At 47.3% G+C, this 21,208-nt stretch overlaps 9 protein-coding genes across 9 annotated transcripts; 4 read left to right on the top strand and 5 right to left on the bottom strand.

Annotated features, from left to right (window-relative positions):
- Window positions 1–1,887: 1,887 nt before the first annotated feature.
- Window positions 1,888–3,872, bottom strand: EDB93DRAFT_905504 (uncharacterized protein). The gene is made up of 9 exons (XM_041457887.1): window positions 3,588–3,872; window positions 3,311–3,539; window positions 3,178–3,248; window positions 3,091–3,119; window positions 2,895–3,033; window positions 2,436–2,844; window positions 2,347–2,383; window positions 2,174–2,296; window positions 1,888–2,123 (listed from the first exon to the last, which is right to left on the bottom strand). The coding sequence occupies exons 1-9, from the start codon at window positions 3,716–3,718 to the stop codon at window positions 2,098–2,100; spliced, it is 1,194 nt and encodes a 397-aa protein (XP_041302743.1). The 5' UTR covers window positions 3,719–3,872; the 3' UTR covers window positions 1,888–2,097.
- Window positions 3,873–3,990: 118 nt separating this feature from the next.
- Window positions 3,991–4,852, top strand: EDB93DRAFT_905873 (uncharacterized protein). The gene is made up of 3 exons (XM_041457888.1): window positions 3,991–4,251; window positions 4,304–4,525; window positions 4,581–4,852. The coding sequence occupies exons 1-3, from the start codon at window positions 4,027–4,029 to the stop codon at window positions 4,590–4,592; spliced, it is 459 nt and encodes a 152-aa protein (XP_041302744.1). The 5' UTR covers window positions 3,991–4,026; the 3' UTR covers window positions 4,593–4,852.
- Window position 4,853: 1 nt separating this feature from the next.
- On the bottom strand, window positions 4,854–7,216 carry EDB93DRAFT_906541 (heterokaryon incompatibility protein-domain-containing protein). The gene is made up of 3 exons (XM_041457893.1): window positions 6,972–7,216; window positions 5,403–6,917; window positions 4,854–5,340 (listed from the first exon to the last, which is right to left on the bottom strand). The coding sequence occupies exons 2-3, from the start codon at window positions 6,861–6,863 to the stop codon at window positions 5,194–5,196; spliced, it is 1,608 nt and encodes a 535-aa protein (XP_041302745.1). The 5' UTR covers window positions 6,864–6,917; window positions 6,972–7,216; the 3' UTR covers window positions 4,854–5,193.
- EDB93DRAFT_906497 (uncharacterized protein) lies at window positions 7,021–7,609 on the bottom strand. The gene is made up of 2 exons (XM_041457892.1): window positions 7,581–7,609; window positions 7,021–7,528 (listed from the first exon to the last, which is right to left on the bottom strand). Exon 2 carries the CDS (start codon window positions 7,455–7,457, stop codon window positions 7,131–7,133), a length of 327 nt encoding a protein of 108 aa, XP_041302746.1. The 5' UTR covers window positions 7,458–7,528; window positions 7,581–7,609; the 3' UTR covers window positions 7,021–7,130.
- Window positions 7,577–8,472, bottom strand: EDB93DRAFT_1243004 (ndufs7, NADH:ubiquinone oxidoreductase 20 kd subunit; the record flags this gene model as incomplete). Its single annotated transcript, XM_041452091.1, has 5 exons — window positions 7,577–7,695; window positions 7,751–8,083; window positions 8,134–8,283; window positions 8,339–8,389; window positions 8,445–8,472. 5 exons carry the CDS (start codon window positions 8,470–8,472, stop codon window positions 7,577–7,579), a joined length of 681 nt encoding a protein of 226 aa, XP_041302747.1.
- An 842-nt stretch (window positions 8,473–9,314) lies between these two features.
- On the top strand, window positions 9,315–11,568 carry EDB93DRAFT_906025 (uncharacterized protein). The gene is made up of 3 exons (XM_041457889.1): window positions 9,315–10,768; window positions 10,823–11,051; window positions 11,100–11,568. The coding sequence occupies exons 1-3, from the start codon at window positions 9,604–9,606 to the stop codon at window positions 11,440–11,442; spliced, it is 1,737 nt and encodes a 578-aa protein (XP_041302748.1). The 5' UTR covers window positions 9,315–9,603; the 3' UTR covers window positions 11,443–11,568.
- A 1,113-nt stretch (window positions 11,569–12,681) lies between these two features.
- Window positions 12,682–14,386, top strand: EDB93DRAFT_1255220 (DNA glycosylase; the record flags this gene model as incomplete). The annotated part of the gene is made up of 8 exons (XM_041453743.1): window positions 12,682–13,076; window positions 13,128–13,148; window positions 13,205–13,300; window positions 13,362–13,468; window positions 13,535–13,647; window positions 13,704–13,710; window positions 13,762–14,221; window positions 14,275–14,386. 8 exons carry the CDS (start codon window positions 12,682–12,684, stop codon window positions 14,384–14,386), a joined length of 1,311 nt encoding a protein of 436 aa, XP_041302749.1.
- A 532-nt stretch (window positions 14,387–14,918) lies between these two features.
- Window positions 14,919–16,537, bottom strand: EDB93DRAFT_1255221 (S-adenosyl-L-methionine-dependent methyltransferase; the record flags this gene model as incomplete). Its single annotated transcript, XM_041453744.1, has 7 exons — window positions 14,919–14,963; window positions 15,017–15,176; window positions 15,230–15,318; window positions 15,366–15,584; window positions 15,635–15,913; window positions 15,963–16,063; window positions 16,120–16,537. The coding sequence occupies 7 exons, from the start codon at window positions 16,535–16,537 to the stop codon at window positions 14,919–14,921; spliced, it is 1,311 nt and encodes a 436-aa protein (XP_041302750.1).
- A 2,136-nt stretch (window positions 16,538–18,673) lies between these two features.
- Window positions 18,674–20,561, top strand: EDB93DRAFT_906032 (uncharacterized protein). Its single transcript, XM_041457890.1, has 15 exons — window positions 18,674–18,891; window positions 18,953–18,962; window positions 19,016–19,035; window positions 19,080–19,112; window positions 19,162–19,258; window positions 19,308–19,336; window positions 19,391–19,418; window positions 19,465–19,497; window positions 19,554–19,630; window positions 19,688–19,757; window positions 19,813–19,893; window positions 19,953–20,063; window positions 20,118–20,158; window positions 20,212–20,237; window positions 20,293–20,561. Exons 1-15 carry the CDS (start codon window positions 18,850–18,852, stop codon window positions 20,438–20,440), a joined length of 846 nt encoding a protein of 281 aa, XP_041302751.1. The 5' UTR covers window positions 18,674–18,849; the 3' UTR covers window positions 20,441–20,561.
- Window positions 20,562–21,208: the final 647 nt, after the last annotated feature.

Raw genomic sequence — 21,208 nt, forward strand, 5'->3', positions numbered from 1 at the left:
CCGATTGTCCACTTGTCGAAGTACGGGTTAGTGGATTCCATCAGGTTATCATGAAACGATTTGATGGACAAATAAATCACAAACGGTGAGAGTCAAAAGGACCTCGAGGCTGATGACATTTGAGACTCGAGTGCTTACAATTTTTGATCAAGCTAGAGCTTTCTCCGCGATCATCATCACTGCTGGCAAGTTATGTGCGAGGTCGCCCATTTGGCACGTATGATAACCATCTTCTCGGAAATCTTAGCCTGTATAGGAACGTGTCCAACATGCTGTAACCTGTTGCGAGATCAGGCAGTTTCCTTCCTCCTTCTGTGAAATTGTGTGAGTTTCTTTGGGCTAGTTTAAGGACTTTTTTGAATTTAGCCAATAAAACAGAGCCCAGTCCGACAGTCGACAACTTTTTTTTCTTTCTTATCTGAGATCTTTCCCATAGGTCCTTTCCACCATCGATTGTGCCACTCCAGTAACTTGGTCTTCAGGTGCATATGAGTTTCGGGGTTGTCCTTGGGTTCTGCCATTCTAACCACCGCTGGCGGTATCTCGACACTGCACACTCCACATCGGCAACGATTGCATTCTGATCTATCTCAAAATAGGTCTCTAGAACTCCGTACCACTCGTCAGGTCGACAAGCCTCATTTTCGAAAAAGGGATCTTGGCAACCAGTGCTCCATCGACGATCTACGAGGTTTGCTCTAGAGCTCAAAGCCAAGTAGTCTTGTACCACTTGCGGACGCTGATCAGTCACCCGCTGTCAGATTCTTGAACACGACATTTCTCATCTCAAAATTTTATTTTGCCTCCCATGTTGTCTAACCACACGGAAGCATTAATATTCCAGGCGTTTTCCAAACACTATATCGGCGTTGGGCGCAGGCATCTCATGGTCACTACGGCACAGTAATTGCTATCCTTCGTTACTGCTGCCAAGGGCTACAACTGGGCGATTACCACTTGACGGCAGGATCACCCGGAGCTTATGTCAAATTGCATGACCCGACGATGGCAATGGAAGAGAAAAACCCGCGCGCTGATCGGTGACTACAATCACTACTATCGCCAAGAGTATACCGCGTCTGACAAAAGGTTCCAGTTCACCCAGAGCCTCGCGGCTTACGTCCGCCCAAGAACTTGTCAGGAGCGATTTCTGATAATCACCCACACGTCCTCTATTCTATTGCAGCCTCGACTCACGAAGCCTGCTCTATAAACAATTGCTGCGTAGTATCACCTCTCTGTCATTCTGCCACCGCCAACATATGGTTCGAAAGGTTTCTGCCACCTGCGTCGATGCAGCTTGATCGTCCAAGAAATTTTCGCTTGGATAGACTGTCCGCAGGGTTCGCTTGTATAGACTGTCCGCAAGGTTCGCTAGCATCACCTGCCGAGCAGACATAATTTTTAGTGCTGTACACCAATTATGCAGGAGCTGATCAAGATGCTTACGCCGCAGATCGTTGCGCTCCTGCATAGTAACACGGATCATATGTACCACTCTAGGAGACACAACGCTTTGGGAAGCTGCAAGCTAGTTTATGTCTATCTCTTTCTTTTTTCAACACCAACCCATTAACCGCATGCGGTATGAGCGTTCCTAATCACGTCAACACCCTTAAATGTATACGTAGCCGCATCATCCTCTCAGCCAGGGTGGCCAGGAAGCATACTGGGCCCAAAATTGAGTCAGTCGTAACCGAAGCGTTAGGGTTAAACCTATCCGGCAATCAGGTCATGGGTCAACATCATCCTGCCGAGTCCGGTGTTGCGGATTAACCATAGCTGTAGGTTATCTCGGAAAACCCATATTATATCCCTATGACTCGGGGTTGCCCGGTCTCCTCGGGTTGTGCCTGGACAGAGGAATGCGGATATCTTTATCTCCATCCTACAAACCCATTTGATTGGCATGGGCTCAGGGTGTTGGGAGGAGTTCCAAGCCACTTTCCCAATTGGCGTTGGCCTTGGGGAGACAACATCATTCGTATCCGGATCAACGGATCGCAAAGCAGTGCAAGTCATAACCGCGGTCAACAGATATGCCAGCAGATACCAACCACAAGTATACTACCGTATACTAAGATATGCAATACCATTTTACTTGATCTCCAGACATTTCACCTCTACATTTTAATAAGCGACAGGACCTTCGTCACATAGAGGAACTACTCACCAAAGATCAGAGTGGAGTTGGCAGGGATGTCAGACATCTTCCGTGCACCATAACCCATTGCTGGTGGTACAATAATCTCACGTTCCCCACCAATCTGCATGCCGGCCACTCCGACGTCCCAACCTGACACGACGTTAATGATGAACACAAGACCACAAGCCAAAGCAGCTAACCTTTGATTACATCACCTGTTCCGAGCTTGAAGGTAAACTGTAGCACAGTGAAATATGTTTGACAAGCAAGAAACCTAGTGACAGCTTACGGGTTTGCCCTGAGTGTTCTTATCAAAGACCGTTCCGTTCTGCAATTTTCCGATGTAGCGCATGGAAACTCTAGCGCCATTCTTGGCAGTCTTGCCATCACCACTTTTCACATCTCGAATCTTGACCCCACCGGCAAGCTCTTTGTAAGCCTTCTCCTCAGCCTTTTGCTTTTTCTTCTCCTTCTTGTCAACTTTCTTCTCTTCCTTCTCACCCTTGGGCTCGGCTGCCTTTTCCTCGACGGTAACAGGGATTGCCTTACCGTCTTCACCCTTCTGCTTCTTCGCCTTCTTTTTTTTGGAAACCTTCTCGGCAGGTTGCTCGTCGGTATCCATGGCGTCATCACGGGGACGTTTCGACGGCTTGGGCTCTTCTGCCTTTGGCTCATCCTCAGACAATTCCTCGAAGCGCCTACCACGGTTAGGTACATAATGCGGAACGACTGACGGTAGCGTACTCACCCGGCATCACCCTCGAGACCTTCAAGCTCATCAGGATGTACCTCGACGTCTGAGCTGACATCATCCAGGTTGTAGGCCTCCTCGTCACTCATGTCAGAGTCCATGTCAGAATCATAAGGTGGTTGGTTGGCATTCTGATCTATACCGTGGCACGCGTTATTGAAGTCTAATAGATGCCAAGGAACTTGAGGCTTACCAATGTAGTTTCCATAGAGGTAGACGGCGCTGGATGGAGGAACATGCATGAGCTGTATTGGTCAATAATAGCTTGAACACTGCTTACTTTTTTCCGGTGAGCTCGAAGGTATACTCCTCATCGCTCTCGAGAATGAGGTCGCATACTGACTGCTCAATCTGTGTAAAAATGGCACGTTAACCGCGTACTAAAATGAAAAAAGGCGTGTTATGCCACTGACCTTGCCAGCAGTTAGCGAACAGAGAACAGTGGTTATCTCATCTTCTGGAAACTCTTCGTCAACTTCATCTTCCTCTTCGTCATCAATTTTTGCAGGATTTTGGTAAGTTAACTTGACGGTCGTTCTGCCAGACTCATCAGATAAGTTTTCTCCAAGAGCGGCGTTCTTGATCTGCAGGTCTGCCTGAGGGACGATTGTCTCCTTCTGACCTGGCGTCAACAAGATGCTCCTGCAAAAAAGTAAGATGTAGCAAAGATCAAAGCTTAAAAAAACTTGCCAAACAGCGACAGAAGTCATTAGTGGTAGTGGTTTGTTCTTAAGACGGAACAGAACTCGAAATTTTTGACGAGGACGCGTTTCCTGAAAGGGACGCGCTCTTTCCGAATTGGTTATTATGTACTGGTACATATATTCAGACTCCGCATTCTTTAGATTCCCTCAAGCTTCAAGACTCAATGGTAGGTCGATTATCAGAATATATGGCCGATGCCTACTGACGGACCAAAGTCGAACACACTCAGGCCGTACCTCTCAGCTGTCAAATCAACTTTAACAGCGGCTCTAACGCTTGAGAACTTTTCGTCACAAGTAATCATGATAACATGCTGTCTGACACATTTACGAGCTCACCATGGCCTAGGTCGTTGAACGACACAACAAGCCAGAAGTAGAAGTTAGGTATAACCGTATGTCTCGTGTCATCATTGCGTGTACTCATGGCGATCGGTTGCAGGGGCTCCAAGGAGGTTCTCCTGAACCCACTGACCATATCACGCAATGAGAACGAACGCGTCTTGATCGAGCCATCCGTGAACTCAATACGCATGAGTATTAAGATTAAGCAAGCCGATGAAATCGAGCGTATTCTGTGTCACAAGTTCACGCGATTCTTAATGCAGAGAGCGGAGAGTTTTGTCGTGCTGCGGAGGAAGCCCGTCCTCGTGAGTGTATTGCTCGAACATGAGCGGTCATCGTGCTCTAATTTTTGCACAGGGATATGATATATCATTCCTTATTACGAACGTCCATTCAGAGACCATGTTGAAACACAAGGTCGTCGATTTCATCATACAGTGCGTGGCAACCGAATGTTTTTACATCGTTCCCTCATCCGCGGTGACTAGATTTATGGAGGAAGTAGACAGGGAAATTAGCGAGATGAAACTCAGCCTCAATGCGCGCGCACGTACAGTAGCCGAATCGTATCTTACCGCTGTTTGTGTCTTACTCCTTGTGCTCCTCTAAGTAAGCTAACTGGTGTGCATCACAGTTTAACTCCTGAAATGTTATTCTCTCTGTTACCCCATTTCGCCATGCGCGATAGAGATATTTTCCCGCTGTGTTGTGTGGCCTGTATTCTCGTATGAAGGGCGCCCATACTAAACGTGTAATTTTGCACAGTGTTTTACCTTATACTGGTGAACATCCAAATAACCAACGAGCTGGTATAGTCATGTCGACCGACAGATTTTGTGATTTCGCATGAAAGAAATGGTTTATTGCACTTCACCTTGCGAGCAGCAAGGCTTCGTCACAGATTAAATTTCCATCTCTTCACTCTGCCAAGGACCAAAATTTGAATTGAAAAACCAACTTCGTCCCAGTATCGAGCTACCTAATACCACTGCTTTACCGCGTTTGGCCCAATCGAATCTCATATGGCTGCTAGACTCATACTAAGTACGTAGGAACCCTATGATAAGAGTCGTCTACGCGAGTGCATGAGGTCTAACCTGGACCCACATACTAAAAACTACCCTCAAGGGTGATCTTAGATTCACCGCTTCACAACCCATCACCTTTTCGTCACCAGTGCTGAGATTCGCACGAGTGACCATATCTCGCCGACCATCCAAACCTCCCCTCGGTTTTCGAGTCACAGGTCACCATAGACTGTGATAGTGACTGAATACCGGTCGAACACGATCGAGCGTTTCTTTCCAACAGAAGCATGGCCACCGTTCTTCACGGACGCTGTCACTTTCTTGCCTGCTTTGAGCAGGGAAGAAGTCCAGTCGATCTTGAGCTGACTGAGTTGATCAGCAGGAGGCTTCTCTGAGGTAATTCGGAGCCAAGGGCCCCCATCCTTTACCCAGGATATCCCCACAGTGACGACGAACTGTTCTTTCGTTGTTGAGTCGTGGTAGGTGAACGATGCTAACCATGAAGAATCCATATTCCAAGGTAGATGATGTGGACATTTGAGATTTTGTACGGGTTTTGGTGGTAGTATCGGTCTTCTCATTAGCAGGACAATATCACTATCGTGAATCTGCAGGTCGCATGAGGGGTCCGTCTCCATATCGATTACGGAGAAGCCATGCTCTTCTACCCCGACGTGTCGGATGAAGAGCGAAGTTGAGTTGCTAAAGAATGTGCCATTGAATGAATCTGATAGTAACGGGTACGAGATATGTATTCGTTTGATTTTGAACTCCTTGTGAGTGTCAACGATGTCTTCGAGGGTATGAGCATCTATCCTTTCGTAACGTTCGGCATTGGCCACAGAGCGCCGTAAACGAATACCGACGTTGCGGTACTCTCGGTCGCTTATGCGACGTCGGCAGCTCAGGAGAGCGATGAATTCGTCTGATTCATTCACGAGAGGTCGTAAGGGGAGGCTTATATCCAAGCCGTCGTTGGTGGCGGCGAAGTCAAGCCTGGGGACATCTAGGCCAATGAATTGACTGTAACGTATCCATTCGTCGGAGGGCACGTCTTCCACATTGCCTGACTTGGCAAAGCAATCAGGGTATAGGGCGAAGGGCCAAGTCCCATTTTTGTAACCACCTGCGCTAGGATTGCTCCATGCAAATATGCTCTGGTCATGCGAAGTACGCATAATCTCTAGTTGCAGCCTAAAGAAAGCCTTTTTCTCCCCCTCTCCGTAGATAACAGGCATGTGGACCCTGAATATTCCCATGAGGGAGTAGGCTCTATCTTCTGGTCTGGTTGTCTTCCTCCCGGCAGCCCATGACATTTTGGTTGCAACGCTGAAGGAATCTCTGCTCGCTGCCAATTTGTCTGACCCGGCGTTTACGCGAGTCAATACGTCGACATGCACTCTCGTAATGGACGAGAGAAGCCCAGCTAAGCTGTTCTTGCTCCCAATCTCCCTCCAGCGGCTATCGAAAAAAAACAAGCTCGTGGGCGCGAGGAGTTCTTGTAAAGTCCATCCCCTGGTGAACCATTCGCTTTTCGCAAATGCAGATTCGGTCTCCGAGTCTCCGTTGTCGGTAACATCGTCTAGATAGACGTAGCATATCTGGGCGTCTTCATACCACTTGAACATAGAGTTGATTGCTTCTGCGAGCGCCGCGCTGCTATTTTTGTCGATGCAGCAGGTATCAATCCAGATGTATTGATACCCATCACGCTGCGCTTGTTCGCAGCATCCCTCTACTTTGGCATAGCCCTTCATGCCTTTCGCATGCTCCTGATGGATATCTGCGAATAGAACTTCTTCCTCGCGCCACCGATGTGAGAGGATCGCATAGTCTGGAGGATTTACAAATTCCTCTAATTTCTTGGTTGTAGTGTGCAAAAGGTGCATGCTCTCTCTCGAGAAAAGTTAGGACGATCTGAGTCTCAAATGAGATACAAGCACCTGATAGTGGAATGTGACGGGCCGGGTGCGATAAGTAAACGTTTAAACACTCACATGCACAATTTGCAATCGTTGCATGTTACTAACATAGCACGGCGCGCTTTTCCAATTATGCAGGCGAGACAAGTCGTCACATTTCACATTTATTAAGGGCTGAGGTGCGCTTCGTGTTGGCCGTGAACCGTCACAGGACGCCGCCAATGAGTAGATCATTCACAGTTGCCCACTTGTGTATACGCAAAAGCTTGATCGCAGTTGTGCACCCCATGCAAATATCACAGTGGTGGATGTCCGCCCTGCGGAATATGACCAACATAACCTGCATCTAGCAGAAGCTGAAGGACGTGCTCGCAGGACAGTGTTTCTCGCTCCAGAAAGGTCGGAAAACAAAGCGTGGTGCTTTGGCTTACGTTTGTCACTCTGACTTCCTTGCTGCGCTGAAGCTGACACATGGTACCTGCATACTACGGGGTCTCCTTCACAAAGTGTGGGCAAGGAAAGGAAAGGATGCACGCCAGCCGTGAGTGATATACGAGACATGTCAACGGAAATGCTAATTTATGTACGCTGTCGCTAAGCCAGGCTCGTGCAGAGCATCTTATTTGCGGTACCTGGAATGCAATCATTAGCATAATCCATGACAAATAAACGAATTTTTTTTACCAAAGCACACTCTTCCTGTTTCTTCTCATTTTGCGCTGAAGCTGCAACATACCATAAAGCAATGCTTCAGCAGTCGGTGGGCAACCAGGGACGTAGATATCCACGGGCACAATCCCTACGAGACAAATGTTAACTGGGCAGCCGTTGGACCAGAATGTAACAATGCTTACGATCACAGCCACGGACAACAGCGTATGAGTAGTGGTAGTAGCCGCCACCATTTGCGCAAGATCCCATGGACACAACCCATCTTGGCTCGGGCATTTGGTCATAGACCTTACGAAGAGCCGGAGCCATTTTGTTTGTGAGGGTACCGGCAACAATCATAACGTCAGATTGACGCGGAGAGGCACGGAAAACGACACCAAGACGATCTTGGTCATAGCGAGCAGCAGCCATGTGCATCATTTCGACAGCACAACATGCAAGACCGAAAGTCATGGGCCATATCGAGCCTTGGCGTGCCCAGTTGACAACTTTGTCTAATGTCGACAGGACGTACTCTATAATCCAATTAAGCCGGCTCAGTGGGAAGTGCATGAGGTATACTCACCAGCCTTATTTTGGGGCTGCTCGAGACTGAGTTGATTTGAGCCGTGCATCGCTAATGTGGTGATAGGCTCAGAACCAGAGGAGACCGAAGTAGGTGTGGGTGTAGTTTCGGGTGCTTGTGCAGATTTCGACGTGTGCACAGAACGAGCAGCTGTACCAGAAAGGCTAAAGAAAGAGTTCGCAAGGAATTAACTGATGGAACATACCATAAATCGCGAGAGCAGGTCTGAGTGCTGCTGCCTTATGGGCACTAGCAACTGCACAAGGAGGCTCATGAATTATATTTAGTTACAACAAAACACATATATTCACCTGGAGCTCTTAAAATACCGAGCGACATGACGGTCAGAGGAGAAAATGGGCTCGATGCTGGCTCTGACGATGCGGAACGAACAGCGACAGCAGTGGAATTGGCTCCCACGGTCGGAATGCTTACTTCAGCAGGTAGTCGACCAATAAGAAATTGTTCTTTAGGTATACCGAACGACTTCCCCTGTTACACCTTCACACCACAAACTAAACGGCATACAAGGCGGGTTTCTGGATATGAAGTCAAGTGCACCCTCTTCAAGCCATTTGATTTGACGAAATGGCCACCCATTCGACATGACAGTTGAGCAGGATGTCGGAGTGTCAAGGCTCAAAATCACTCCTGCTCTCAGGTGGCCACGCACCACGAACTGTAGCATACAATGTGGTCTATCGAATCTCGACATTCTAGTGATGATGTAGAAGGGATTGGCTCAGCTGAAAGTTTTATTCTTATGTTGGATATCAATGAAGGTATCTTGTTATTGCTGTCTCCATTAGGGTCTTTAACCTGATCCTATATCCAGTAGGCCCTCTTCGTTAACGATCGCTACCGAAGTTAACGTTGAATCTCAAATTGACAAGTACTCGGAAGGCTGTTTGGGTTGTGTAGCCAGGTTCATCTTACCCTACCCTGCCAGTGCAGTGGCTGAATCTGTGTCATAGGGTTGCCACTGCGCTACTACCGGTCGAAGATGTCTTTAACCAGGCATCGCATGGTGCGGTCATGCATCTAAAGTTAGGTAGAGGCTGTATATGGCCATGTCGGATCATCATAAGTACTATTAGGCTATTAGACATTGACCCCCCTTTGAGAGGTCGAATTACTATTTATACGCTACTCGTCTGTCGATCCTGTTGTTCTTGATGTGGGAATGCGTTCATCCTGAGAACTTCCCCCGCATAGACTTCTCAAGCTTGTCATGGCTGTTGCCTTCAGGTGGCTGGCCAAGTGCCTTCCGGTACAACCATTGTAAGTCCTATTCTGAGTGAGCAAAGTAATTCAAGCCTCGTCCCCCGTTCTCACGCAGAAGCTTGGCCATGCTCTGTTCACCTACTTAAAGTTACGTGACACAGGGTCTTACTCTCACTCTCGGCTTGATTTTTCGTTGAGTTTTTTTTCTCCCCCCTCCACATTCTCTTGTAGCGTGAGTTCATTGCGATGTTGACCTTCCTCAAATCCACTGGCGTTCATGTTTCGGTCTCGACCGCTACAGAGCCAGCTAAGGTCGAGAAGGCGGTTCTTGAAGTTGACCCTACGGCTCCGGTGCCAGACGCATCTCCCGCCGCAGATGTTGCTTCGATTCATTCAGCCAACTCGTCTTCTTCGTTGCATTCATCTCCCTCTAAATCCTCCCACACAGACGCATATGGAGTACCCTCAAATACGGGTTCTCCTCAAGTAGCCAACCTGTCGCTCACGCCTGTGCAGCCAGCATCTATGACCTTGCCACAGTCATCTGAGCAGTCGCTTCTAGTACCCCCTAGCCCAGGGCGAAGTCCTGCCGCTGAAAGCGCAGGCAATGCGAGCCTGGGGGTGCCGGGTGTAAATCCTTATCCCAACGCTAAAACCGGGAAGGACTTTAATCGTTTCTCCTTTCGTTCATTTTCCTTCTTGCGCTCCGAGTCGAAACTTCCTCAGCCGGAGCGCAAAATTTCCCAGCACTCCGAACCCATTCACACACAACAATCCAAGGCTCATGAGAAAGAGAAGAAATCACGTGTTAGCAAGGCGTTCACCGTTCGTGTACTGCAGTCCAAGGCCTCTGATAGGCGTGCCAGGGATACCGCAGCCATAGTTCGTTCCGTCATCGTGGGGGATCATGAAATGGTGGACGGCAGAGCAAAGAGGTCGAAACCACTTTCTAAATCTGACCTAACGCGTGTCAAAGCGCAGCTTCTCGAGCCAAAATCTGCTAGAAAGATCATGGACCACCTGCACTCAATGTCTGCATCATCAGCAGATACGGGATCTGCCAACACTGGGCCAATCCATGCAGTATGTTTTGACGCGGTCGACAAGGAAGTCCACGAGCAACACTTTGTACAGCTTGGCTCGGTCGCTACTGCAACAACGACTGCGTTATCCGACGCGTTGTCCAACGTGCACCTCGTTAACCTTATTACTGCCCCAGATCTGGGTTTCGGCGCGCCAGCGTCATCGCCAGGACTGTTGGCAGGTGCCGTCCCTAGCGCCGAAGCTATCATTGATGGTCTCCAACAAATAACTCCCCAGTTACTTGCGCTTGGTTATGCAACGAGCAAGGCAGTTCTTCCAGATCATAAGGGCGTTGTCGTTCCCACAGATCGTATTTCTGTTTTGACGTGTGCGTACTTTCATTTCACGGAGTATCATTCAGATTCTAATCGATTTATTTTAGACTGGTGGGGTTTTGAGGTCTGCATGCCGCCTCCCACAATTGAGCTCCTAGCTGCAGCTGCCTCGCCAGGTACTACTTTGCTCAATCTGCTGACTGCATTGTCGGTGCTCAGCCCCGGCATCCGCGAAGTATTGCCGTTCATTCGCTATATTGCTCAGTTCGTGCAAACCGAGTGGCATATGATAAAGGCTGCCGATCACGGTAAGGGAGTTGTCTGCTGCGCTACCTGGTATGTTTTTAGTATCTAGTACAAAAGTGATTACTAATTGTGTATCAGGATCATGCCAGCGGCGATGGTTCCTCGTCCATGGGACTTCCCTGACCCGCCTCCTGCAACTATTGTAGTTGGCCCAGGGGCAAATCTTGCGCCCACTGCATCGAGGACTACTACAGTTGCTGCTACGCCTAAGCCTTCCGTTGATGCGCCGCGCGCCTCGTCCACGTACTCCAGCGAAACTGGCGAGGAGGAGGCACGACACGGGATATCGAGTGACCCTCCTGTTCTCCCAGAGCTCAAAGTTAGTTCCCCTGCGTCGACCGAGGGTGCAACTTCCATCGACCTCCAAGTCCACAAGCCTTCTGCGGATGTTCCCAGGGATGCCGATTCCATTGCTCTGTAGTCATTTTCGCTATCCTTCTCGTTACGACATGTCACGATTTTCCGGTTGAAGTTGGTCCTTTTGCAGCTCCCTTTCCGCCTGCTTTTTCCGTTTTCGACCGATAATCGTCTGGACTTACTATACCCTTCTTCGCATCGCACTCTCGTTAACCACGTAGCTATTTGTCATTCATTTTCTCATCGCTCGTCATGGCAGGAACTTATTTTACCATTCCCGATTTATTTACCATTCCCGCAATTTATGCATTAGATAATGCCTCAGCTCAGGTTGGACGCTAAGTCTATTATTAGGACTTCGAGAAGTCGCTTAGATCATTCAGCGAAAGTTAAGCTGCGAAACTTATCAGATCACTCCTCCGCAGCAATCGTTCTAGTAAGTAGTTGTTCCACATACTCAAATAATGATTTGTACAGGTCTATCTCCACTCATTCATATCATACAACAAACTACTACGTCCTGCCTATGTCGCATATGTCACTGCTATCAGGCTGCCTGGATCGAAACCTCTTGGTCAGGTTCTGAGATAAACAATCAGTGAGCACAGTCCCGTCATTGATTAAAACAGAGAACGCGCACCGACTGAAATTACATCGCTATTGAGTGATTTCAGTGACAAAGCACCTTCGTCAGACATCTCGACGGTGAGCATCTACATGAGAGAAGCATGTCAACCACTGGAGAAACCTTGAGCCCGAACAACAAACCCCAAGAATCTTTGCAGAGTCATCAACGATAGTTCCACCTGTCGAGGGTTTGTCAAAGGTCCGAAGACGATGCGCTGACTTGAGAAGCTTACCTTGTTTCTCGATGTCTCGCTTGGTAGCCTCGTAGTCTGCGTGGGCCTCAAGAGAGACGATGAATTCTGATGATAGATATGAGCGTCAGTGTGAGCATTCATTGAGCTTGGTGTACGCACTCGTCATTGTTCAGCGAAAAGTTATAACTTGGAGGTTGGTATGGATATGAGAGGACCAGTTGAGATAAACCGGAACTCCTGGAAGAACTGCGGGGCCTGACAGCTGTGCCGGCATCTGACTCTGACCATACCCGAAAAGGGAACATATAGGTCTCGGGTCCGGTGTGATGCGACGCGATTAGCCGTATTCGCTTATCACATAGTACATATGCCGGGAACTTGAAGGTTCAGCGAACCGGTTTGAACTTTGTCATTGCAAGTTGTGCATGAGATTTGCATTCTTTGGACTTGGGTTTTCTGCACGATCTAAGCTTAGATTTACCATGCCTGTAACACGGTCAGCCACTCGGTCACTTGCTCCAGCGGGAGGAAACAACAAGACAACGGCAGCGGTATCACTGCCGCCCGCAGTAGGCAAGTCCAGCAAGCGAAAAGCCGCTGAAGAACCCGCAGCAGCCAAGAAGACGCCTCGCGCAAAGAAAACAAAGTCTTCCGATGAAAGTGCTGCGACACCGCTCCCATCGGGTGCATTTATACCACCACCGCCATCTCCCTTGCAGAACGAGTCCGAGGAGACAATTTCGATTCCTGCAGTGTTGACATTTTCGTTTGAGGAAGCTAAAGCGCATCTTATTCGTGCTGATCACCGCTTTGAAGATATATTCGCAAAGCTCAAATGTAAGCCTTTTGAGCTCCTTGAACAGGTCCACCCGTTCCGGTGAGCGTGATATTTTCGACTAAGTGACATAGAATGCTAATGTATCTGTAGGGCGCTTGCAGAATCAATTCTGTGAGGAATATCCTCTGCATAAGCGAGGACACTAAATCAAGTGTATGACTTTGCAGTGCCCAACAAATCTCATGGCTGGCAGCGCGATCGATCATCCATAGGTTCACTCGGTTGTATGACCCCTCATTACCCGAAAAAGTGGCAGATTACTCGTGAGTCTAAACCTGCCTGCATTAGTCCTTGCGCGGTGTTAATGATGGAGTCATCACGAAGTGCATCAAAATGTCCGACATCTTTCTTCCCTACCCCTTATCAAGTTGCCAATACGGATATCCTAACACTCAAGTCTGCTGGTCTTAGCACGCGCAAAGCCGAGTATGGTCAGTGTCATTATCAATTCGCTGGTAACTTCTGTAGGCTGAGTTTAAGTTATAATTTTTTGCCAGTAAAAGACCTTGCTGCGCGATTCGCAGATGAAAGGCTTTCGACAATAAAGCTGCTTGCTGCAGACGATGAAAGCCTTGCTGAAATGCTTATAGAAGTGCGAGGGATTGGAAGGGTATGTAGTCTCAATCATAATATCTGTGCTTCATTAACATCTTGCTTGTCCCCAAGTGGACTGGTGAGTATTACGTTACTTCTCGTCCAAGAACATCTCATCATTTCAGCACAGTTGACATGTTTGCAATCTTCTCCCTCCGTCGTCCAAATATCCTCCCAGTAGGTGACCTCGGTATCCAGAGAGGAATGTTGCGCTGGTTTCTCTCGCGTCACTCGTCTAAGCACACCTTTACAATTTCACCGCATAAACTGAGCGGTGGCGAACCCGATAATGATAAAACAAAAGTGGAAAGTACCGGTGCGATGGGACCACCGCCTACGACGCCTGCACCGAAAACAACTCCTGGTTCTCAATTGACAGGAGATGTAGAAGCAGATAATGGGGTGCTGTCGACATCATCTGAATTACAAACGCAGGTTTCCGCTTCAATTAATTCGATCCCTGGGCTTCCTGAACCGTTCACTCCCTCGATTGACAAGACCCTTGAGGCAGATGCGATGAACCCAGAGCCACTTCCTGAAGGCCTGAGCGTTGCAAATTTAAAATCAAGGCTAGAAGGAAAGAAGATCAAGTATGTCACTTGAATTTTTCTCGTGTACAGTTTCTCATCAAGGCTTTCCGAAGAGGGGTGTTTCTTACTCCGGCAGAAATGGAAGGTTTAACCGCATCTTGGGCGCCGTATCGAAGTCTTGGTGTTTACTATATGTGGGCTCTATCAGAGGAGAAGAAGAGCTAGGTTGTCGCCCGCACCTCAATCAATATTTCGACCTTGGGCTATGTTTTCTCACTTTATGACATGTATACTAGTTTGTAAGTAAGTACACAGTGCTGTCTTGTTCAAGCCTTGAATATCCATAATCCTGCTTTGAAGTTTAGGTTTACGTTATCAACGTTTCAACGCTCGACCCAAGTTTAGCCACTATGGTTGACAAACCATTTGTCCCAACGAATCTACCACGTTTGACGAAGTCAGATTTTTGTCGAAATGTGGACTTTCTCATCATCCAGTCGATGATACCTACCATTATTGTGTTGACAGGTCGGGCGGTGTGAGCATCTATGAAGAGCAAATATATCGAATTGCCAGATTGGCTCCTTCTGTGACATGGAAAGAGCAAGGAGAGCGTCTGACATGCATGAGCGCGCTATCCGAGCGAGGATATCTGCACACCATAACACATGACGGGTTCTTAGAAATAAGATACACCCGCCAGCATGACCCCTCGTCGACTGATGTATCCAGTAGAAGAGCCACGTCATACTAAACGCTATATACGGTCGTCTCTGCTGAAAGAATCCGTGATCAAGAGTTCCTGCAGTGAAATTACATATTAGCCAGTGCCGAGGTCAAGATTTAAAAATATACCTCAGGTGCAAATGGCCACCGGTCAAAGGCGCCGACGAGAGCAGCCCAGTCCTCTCCACTCATTTTCTTGATGATCTTCTTCATGTCAGTCCTCTGTTCGGGTGGAACATCATCGCCCGCGAGGTAGGACTTCAGAACGTCTGATCCAGGTGCTAGATGACTAGAGGAAGGTCACAATTTTTTTTCATGATTCAAAGTGAACTCTGATCATACCCAACGGCGTCCTTGAGAGAGGTAGACTTCAGCACAAAAAGTTTTCGTAGGCAGTAATCCCATTTATCCAGCATGCCTGGTTGAATGATCTGCACACGACGTCAGTAAGTTAAATTGCAGGAAAAATGGCACGCACCTGATGTTCCAATGGTCTGAATGTACCTGCTATGAACGGTGTACCTCTGCGCCTGTTTTCAGTCTTCGAGGAATGTGCAGGGTTCGTAGCATCAGGATAGAAATGGTTATTATATGGCACCAGCAACTGTGGGTCAATGGTATATTTAAACTCAGAAACGGCTTGTGCGATGACGCTCAGCTTGCATCGAGCTGGATCCTCAGTAGACGCGGAGATACGCTATTACTTGTGTCAGATAGGGATAGCTAGTCTGCGGAATGATCACCTACATCCCATACCCAGTCGTGCATTAGATAACTCATTGAAATACGACCATGTTTGAACAACCAGGACTGTTCTGGTGCACAACGCAATAGTTGTGCTAAGAGCTGCTCGCCTAGGACATCCATAGGAAGATGCGATATAAAGTGTAGATATGGATTTGGCTGATTCCATGGAACATTCTCAACACCATCCAGGAAGCCTTGGACGTCTAGCTGATGATATGTGTCCCACGAGAAGCCGTTCATTGGCAAAATCTGTACTCTGGGGTCTGCTTCCTGCAGTGGCTGTTGAAGAATATTAGTATGATCAAACTCTGTAAGGCTCATTTCTTACATGCAAAAAGTCGAGGTACTTTTCTACGTCTTCAAGCACAATAATTTTTCGGATTCGTTCCTTCGGCAACTGCATCAACGCGCGAGTTAATACACCAGGACCTTTGTGAGTCCTGTAAATACCAAGAGAATTGGAGTTTAAGTATCGGTATACTCACCGGGATACGCTTCTACAATTACTTTATCTCTCGAACCGCTAGGGACGAATGAATCTGCAACCAGTGCCGCCGTCTCGGGGTTAGCGATGGAAATACGACTTTTGAATGCCATGCCGCTAGAAGGAAAGTAGTTTCGCCATTGTGAACGCGGGGGAAGATCGACTCTGTTGACTGGAAGTGGTATGTTAACTTTCCGCGGCTTGCGTTTGTTGGGAGCTTTCGGAATCAAGACACTTCGGGATTCAGCTTCGGGCTTGATGTTCTCGATACTTGGAGTATCCTCGGAATGACCGCGTCTTGTTGGCTGTGTCGTGAGGGCGCTTGCGACAATGTCCTCAGGAATCTTTTTGGTCCTGTAGGAGCATCTGAAGCTTGTAGAAAATGGCCTCCGAAGGAGAAGTGGAAATGGAAAAGACATTGAATAAATGACTAAGCTACGCGAAACGCGTCGTGAGTACTTTGAACACGTGTTCTAGACTGTGTTGTATGTATAACTTCGTCCATTGACCAATTATCCGCCTCTCTCACAAAATCGCTATGAGATAACCATCGAAATTGTCTTCTGATTTTTTTTCGAGTTCGATAAAATTGCTGGCGGTTGCAGGTCACGTGAAGTTGCCGGAAAGGTGGGAACCTCAGGCTAAACAACCATACTTACAGTACTTCCGACATCGAATTATGGGCTTATGGACCCAAGTGGGTCGACTTCAAGTTAGCAAGGTTTCGCGTTGGGCGACCGAAACGATCACGGGCAAGTGCGTGATAGTGCTATTCAGGAGAATATCCGTGTCAAGACACCGGGACATGGGCGCAGTGACCATCTCTTTCAACCTCTATCTCTTACGACATACTAATGCACGTAGTAAGCGGGAGAAGAAGTGTGTTGATTGTGACATACCATTTGGAATACTGGTCAGGGACACTCACACTTGACCGACACGTCATCTGGATCAAAGGTTCAAGTTATACATGGCTTACGACAAAGAGGCCATTCGAGGGGGCTACGGATTATAGCTCATTGACTATCATGCATTCATATCTGTACCACTGGTCAAAAACGGCCACTTGAAGGTGTGTTCCTGCTTCCTGATTTGAGTTTTTTGTCCGCTAAGCGGTTCACCAGGATTGCAATGCTATGCGACCTAGGTTTCTCAATCTCGTTGTACTATAAATCTGGAGGATAAGCGTGTGCGTTCTAATATATCCAATCGTTTTCAAAAACACCCTCGCTACCGGGCTCTAAACACTAGTTCGTCAAGATGCTCTCCTGGGATGAAGTGAGATATAATCGGTATGTGATGACATCGATATTACCCCTCTGTTGACTGCACGAAGTAAATTGGTTTCTTTAGCTGTTCGTTGACCTTGATAATCATTGAATGTACCTGTAACGAGACGATGAACACGTGAGTTGAAACGCAACGAGCATGATGGCTAGCATTTCGCTGCCAAAATCAGCTCACAGTTAAGTTCCTCACAGTGTACGGGTGCGACCGTTTGTCCATTTGCATCAAATAGTAACCGCCAAAGAATGGAGTAACGAGAGAGATTTCGATATCTCGACACGAACGGCTAGCTCCGCTATTTCAATGATGCAATTGCCGAATCGAGCTGCGCTGGTCCACTAATCGAACAGTTGTGGACTCTTATTAAGGATTCAGATCCACATTATGGCATTGGTCATTCATCTGATGACTTTAAAACACTAACCACCAACCACTACCATTCAATACGCCTTTGACTCTCACAGACCACTCCAACTTCGCTCTTCACTCTTCGTGCAACCCACTTACTGTTATTCGTACTATGGACGCATTCGCATCCATCGCCTCGCAGTTTTACCCATCGAACGATGGTTTCTCAGGGGATTCCGACAAACTCCCCGTTGACCATGAACATAAACCAGAGCTACCTGGTATATTTTGCGTCATTGCTTGACGTCGATCATCGACATGATGTTGCTTGTGCGACAGTGTAAACCTCTTTTCATTGCTCGCCAATCAATTCAGTACTGAAGTACACTTTGGCAGTCACAGTCATTCGTCGAGGGCCTCCAGAGCTTCTGACTATCGCCTATTCATTTTCTCTCACCATCAATCTCGTGTACCATCCACTCTTTCGTCGTGTTCCAATTGTGGAATATGCTGAAGTGACTCTTCAAGGTAAAGACAATAACTTAAGCTACGTGATACATTTCTCAACCTTTGCACAATACGGCAGCACCATAATCACACTTGGTGACCAATAGATAGGGAACAGGCTGAGATTGGCACGCCGGCACGATATGAATACAATTTTACGTGTACCGAACGAGAATGAAGCAAAGTCTTCAACCATAAGCCTGAATACTGCAAATACTTTCTCTACTCGGCCCGGCCTGCTTAGAGAACTTGCATCGCCACACTCATTTATTCAAATATTCCGAGCCTGGCTCTGTGAGGTTGTACATCTGCCGTCAAAATGTTCTTTCGTCTTTTAATTTCAAATTCACCCTTTGCCAGCGAGCAGCTGTGCATGGCGTAGTCCAGGTACTCCGCATTTGCTATATTGGAAATATGACGCTACCAGTTTCACGGCACGGGTAGAACCTGCTACCTATTTTGACTGAACCACCCATGCAGTGTGATTCGATCTCGCACGGTGTCGCGGCGAACCAGATGCAATCATGATCATGGAAGTGTATAAGAGCGAGTTCTGCAGATCTAGAATTTTATCTATCTCAAGCCTGTAATGGTCGCTCCCATAGTCAACACAGGAATCCAGACGGCGAAGGTAAGAATTCCAAAATATTCATTTTCTAGACAAGGTTTATTGACTGCAACTACTACTCTAGTATTGCAATGGTACGTGAACTTCATGCAGGGGTTTACGCCATTCACATCCAGAATACGTGCAGTGGCCGGTCTAGGAGTTCTGGTAGGTCTACAAGCCATGATGATATCCCCTCTAATGCTCCATAGATTTTTGATTATTTCTTAACGATCGAACCTGAGGTGAGCATTTCTTCATAGAGTTCGAACACTTCTTGACGACTGTTGCAAGGTTCGATGGACATGGAACAGGCGCTGGAACATCACTCGCATTCTGTTTGTAATTTCACGTTACATGGCCTTTGTAGCAGCTGGCATGACTTCATACGGTGAGCAGCTACTCGCAACTCTCGGCGCGTGACATTGACGAATGACTAGCCGCCATTGCTACACGATCGAACGAGAATGTTTGTGTCCTTTGCTTATGCGTTGTTGTATGAACTTAAGGACATCAACTACAGTGCTCGCGCTTCGGTTCGGCTTCAAATGGTGATCAGTATCTTGAGCAGCCAGCGTTTTACTGATTTCATTGCAGCAATTCACATCATCACCATTGTAGCTGCCGAAGGTTCGCTCCGTATCTGTGGTGTCTTCTGGGCCTGAATCTGTTTCTTTCTTGTGCAGGTCTTTTGATCATTCGTACATATGCGTTCTGGAAACAGAACAACAAGCTCTTGGTAGTGTTACTGGTCTTGGCAGCAGTAAGTTTGTCTGGTCGTGCGTGCTCATCCTCATCGTCTGTTGATATCGCGAAGTAGATTTGTATCGCATGTGCTGTCAGTATCACACAAGTCGTCGGTAATCTAGTAGCGCCCGCAAAACCTTCAAGTATGTTTGCCTTATTTTTCTGTCCTTATTGTAGATGACAATTGAAATTTCTAAGATCCCCCCACAAGCAGCTGCACTTTTGAAGCGGGTCGCAGCAGTGCCATTCAATATGGCTTTCTCATGGCCTTCGAACTGTGTAAGGATATCTTATTCCCCATTCCATTTTAGCATGACTTCTCAATTCCGTTCATCTAGTGCTGATGTCTTTAACTGTATTTAAGAGATATCAAGACTACAGATATTGCAATAGTCGTCTAGTGAGAGCCATCTTCCAGGGCGGAGTGCGGTATATGACTGCCACAATTTGTGCGATGACCCTTATTCCAATTCAACATGTCCCGTGTTGAAGCGCTTTTTCAGTCGTTTCTGTGGTCAATATAGTGATCATGTCTGTGGTGCCAGTAAGTTGTATATTGCATCGTTTGATTTGACAATTTTTATTAATTTCGGGAAGGTATCATATGACGATATGATGGACGTGTGCGTGGCAATTCGTTTACGATGGTCTGATAAAATCACTGATGCGTTCCGACAGGCCACAACTTGTCCTCCACAGTATGTTGGCATCCCGTGTGCTGTTTAGTCTGCGTGAAAGTGACCAGGATGAATCGGATGGGACAACATTACAAATGTCGACATTTCGTCCAGCTCAGCACGACCAAAGGCATACTTCATTTGATTGATTATATATCAGGTTTGTAGTCATGGTATGGTTCCATCAGAATGTGGATAAAAGGGAGTTGCTGTCACGAAGCACGATCATCATCTGCCGCTTCATTTGATTTTCCTGCTCTGCATCTTCATTACCTCTTCTAAATTGCTCTTCAGTGAAATCTTTCTTGGGTCCGCCTCTATCCAATTCTTCTGAATGTACGGATATATTTTCGCACTGTGAAGACGCTCAAGATTAGCTCACGACACCCAACTAGTGTGTCGCGTGCTGTGTGACAACCTTATAGACTTCGCAAGTGAGGTGCTTGTACATGTATGCCGACATCATTGCTAGCCAGTTGATCACATCAGTTACTACATAGCCAGACAGAACTACGTGTAAGTAAGCTAGATTTGAGAGGAATACACATTTGTCTGGACAAGGTTAAAACGTTGCTTCAAGGCACGAAAACAAGGAAAGGTGAGAGCTCGTCTGGGAGCAGTGCTGGTAGCCGCCATGACTCAGATTGGGACAATGTTGATACATAGCGACGTGTTTGTAGTGGTCGCCCAATTTTTTATTATTGCTATACGTTCATTGGTAGATTATATTGTGTACCCATGGATGGGTGACCCGACGCACATCCACAGGTACCACTCACAGGTAGACCCGTACGTATTCCACTTCGGTATAGGTACGGATATGACCCTATTTTTCAACTCACCCGTGGGTAGCACCAGGGTATGACCCATGTCAAGTTGTGTCAAGCCCTACTACTAATCCGATTTTTAATTGGCTA

Source organism: Suillus bovinus (genome assembly GCF_016758785.1).
Source record: "Suillus bovinus strain UH-Sbo-P2 chromosome Unknown EDB93scaffold_88, whole genome shotgun sequence".
Taxonomy (NCBI): Eukaryota; Fungi; Basidiomycota; class Agaricomycetes; order Boletales; family Suillaceae; genus Suillus; species Suillus bovinus.

Bases quoted from the DNA above. Each gene is read 5' to 3' on its own strand.
- EDB93DRAFT_905504 (XM_041457887.1), bottom strand. From the start codon at position 3,718: ATGTACCAGTACATAATAACCAATTCGGAAAGAGCGCGTCCCTTTCAG. The intron at 3,540-3,587 runs GCAAGTTTTTTT...ACTTTTTTGCAG, and splicing joins ATGACTTCTGTCGCTGTTTG to GAGCATCTTGTTGACGCCAG. The intron at 2,384-2,435 runs GTAAGCTGTCAC...ACTGTGCTACAG, and splicing joins AGAACACTCAGGGCAAACCC to TTTACCTTCAAGCTCGGAAC.
- EDB93DRAFT_905873 (XM_041457888.1), top strand. From the start codon at position 4,027: ATGGCGATCGGTTGCAGGGGCTCCAAGGAGGTTCTCCTGAACCCACTG. The intron at 4,252-4,303 runs GTGAGTGTATTG...ATTTTTGCACAG, and splicing joins TGCGGAGGAAGCCCGTCCTC to GGATATGATATATCATTCCT.
- EDB93DRAFT_906541 (XM_041457893.1), bottom strand. From the start codon at position 6,863: ATGCACCTTTTGCACACTACAACCAAGAAATTAGAGGAATTTGTAAAT. The intron at 5,341-5,402 runs GTAAAGGATGGG...TGATCAACTCAG, and splicing joins TCACTGTGGGGATATCCTGG to TCAGCTCAAGATCGACTGGA.
- EDB93DRAFT_906497 (XM_041457892.1), bottom strand. From the start codon at position 7,457: ATGTCTCGTATATCACTCACGGCTGGCGTGCATCCTTTCCTTTCCTTG.
- EDB93DRAFT_906025 (XM_041457889.1), top strand. From the start codon at position 9,604: ATGTTGACCTTCCTCAAATCCACTGGCGTTCATGTTTCGGTCTCGACC. The intron at 10,769-10,822 runs GTGCGTACTTTC...GATTTATTTTAG, and splicing joins TCGTATTTCTGTTTTGACGT to ACTGGTGGGGTTTTGAGGTC. The intron at 11,052-11,099 runs GTATGTTTTTAG...ATTGTGTATCAG, and splicing joins GTTGTCTGCTGCGCTACCTG to GATCATGCCAGCGGCGATGG.
- EDB93DRAFT_906032 (XM_041457890.1), top strand. From the start codon at position 18,850: ATGGTCGCTCCCATAGTCAACACAGGAATCCAGACGGCGAAG. The intron at 19,419-19,464 runs GTGATCAGTATC...ATTTCATTGCAG, and splicing joins CTTCGGTTCGGCTTCAAATG to CAATTCACATCATCACCATT. The intron at 19,894-19,952 runs GTAAGGATATCT...CCGTTCATCTAG, and splicing joins TCTCATGGCCTTCGAACTGT to TGCTGATGTCTTTAACTGTA.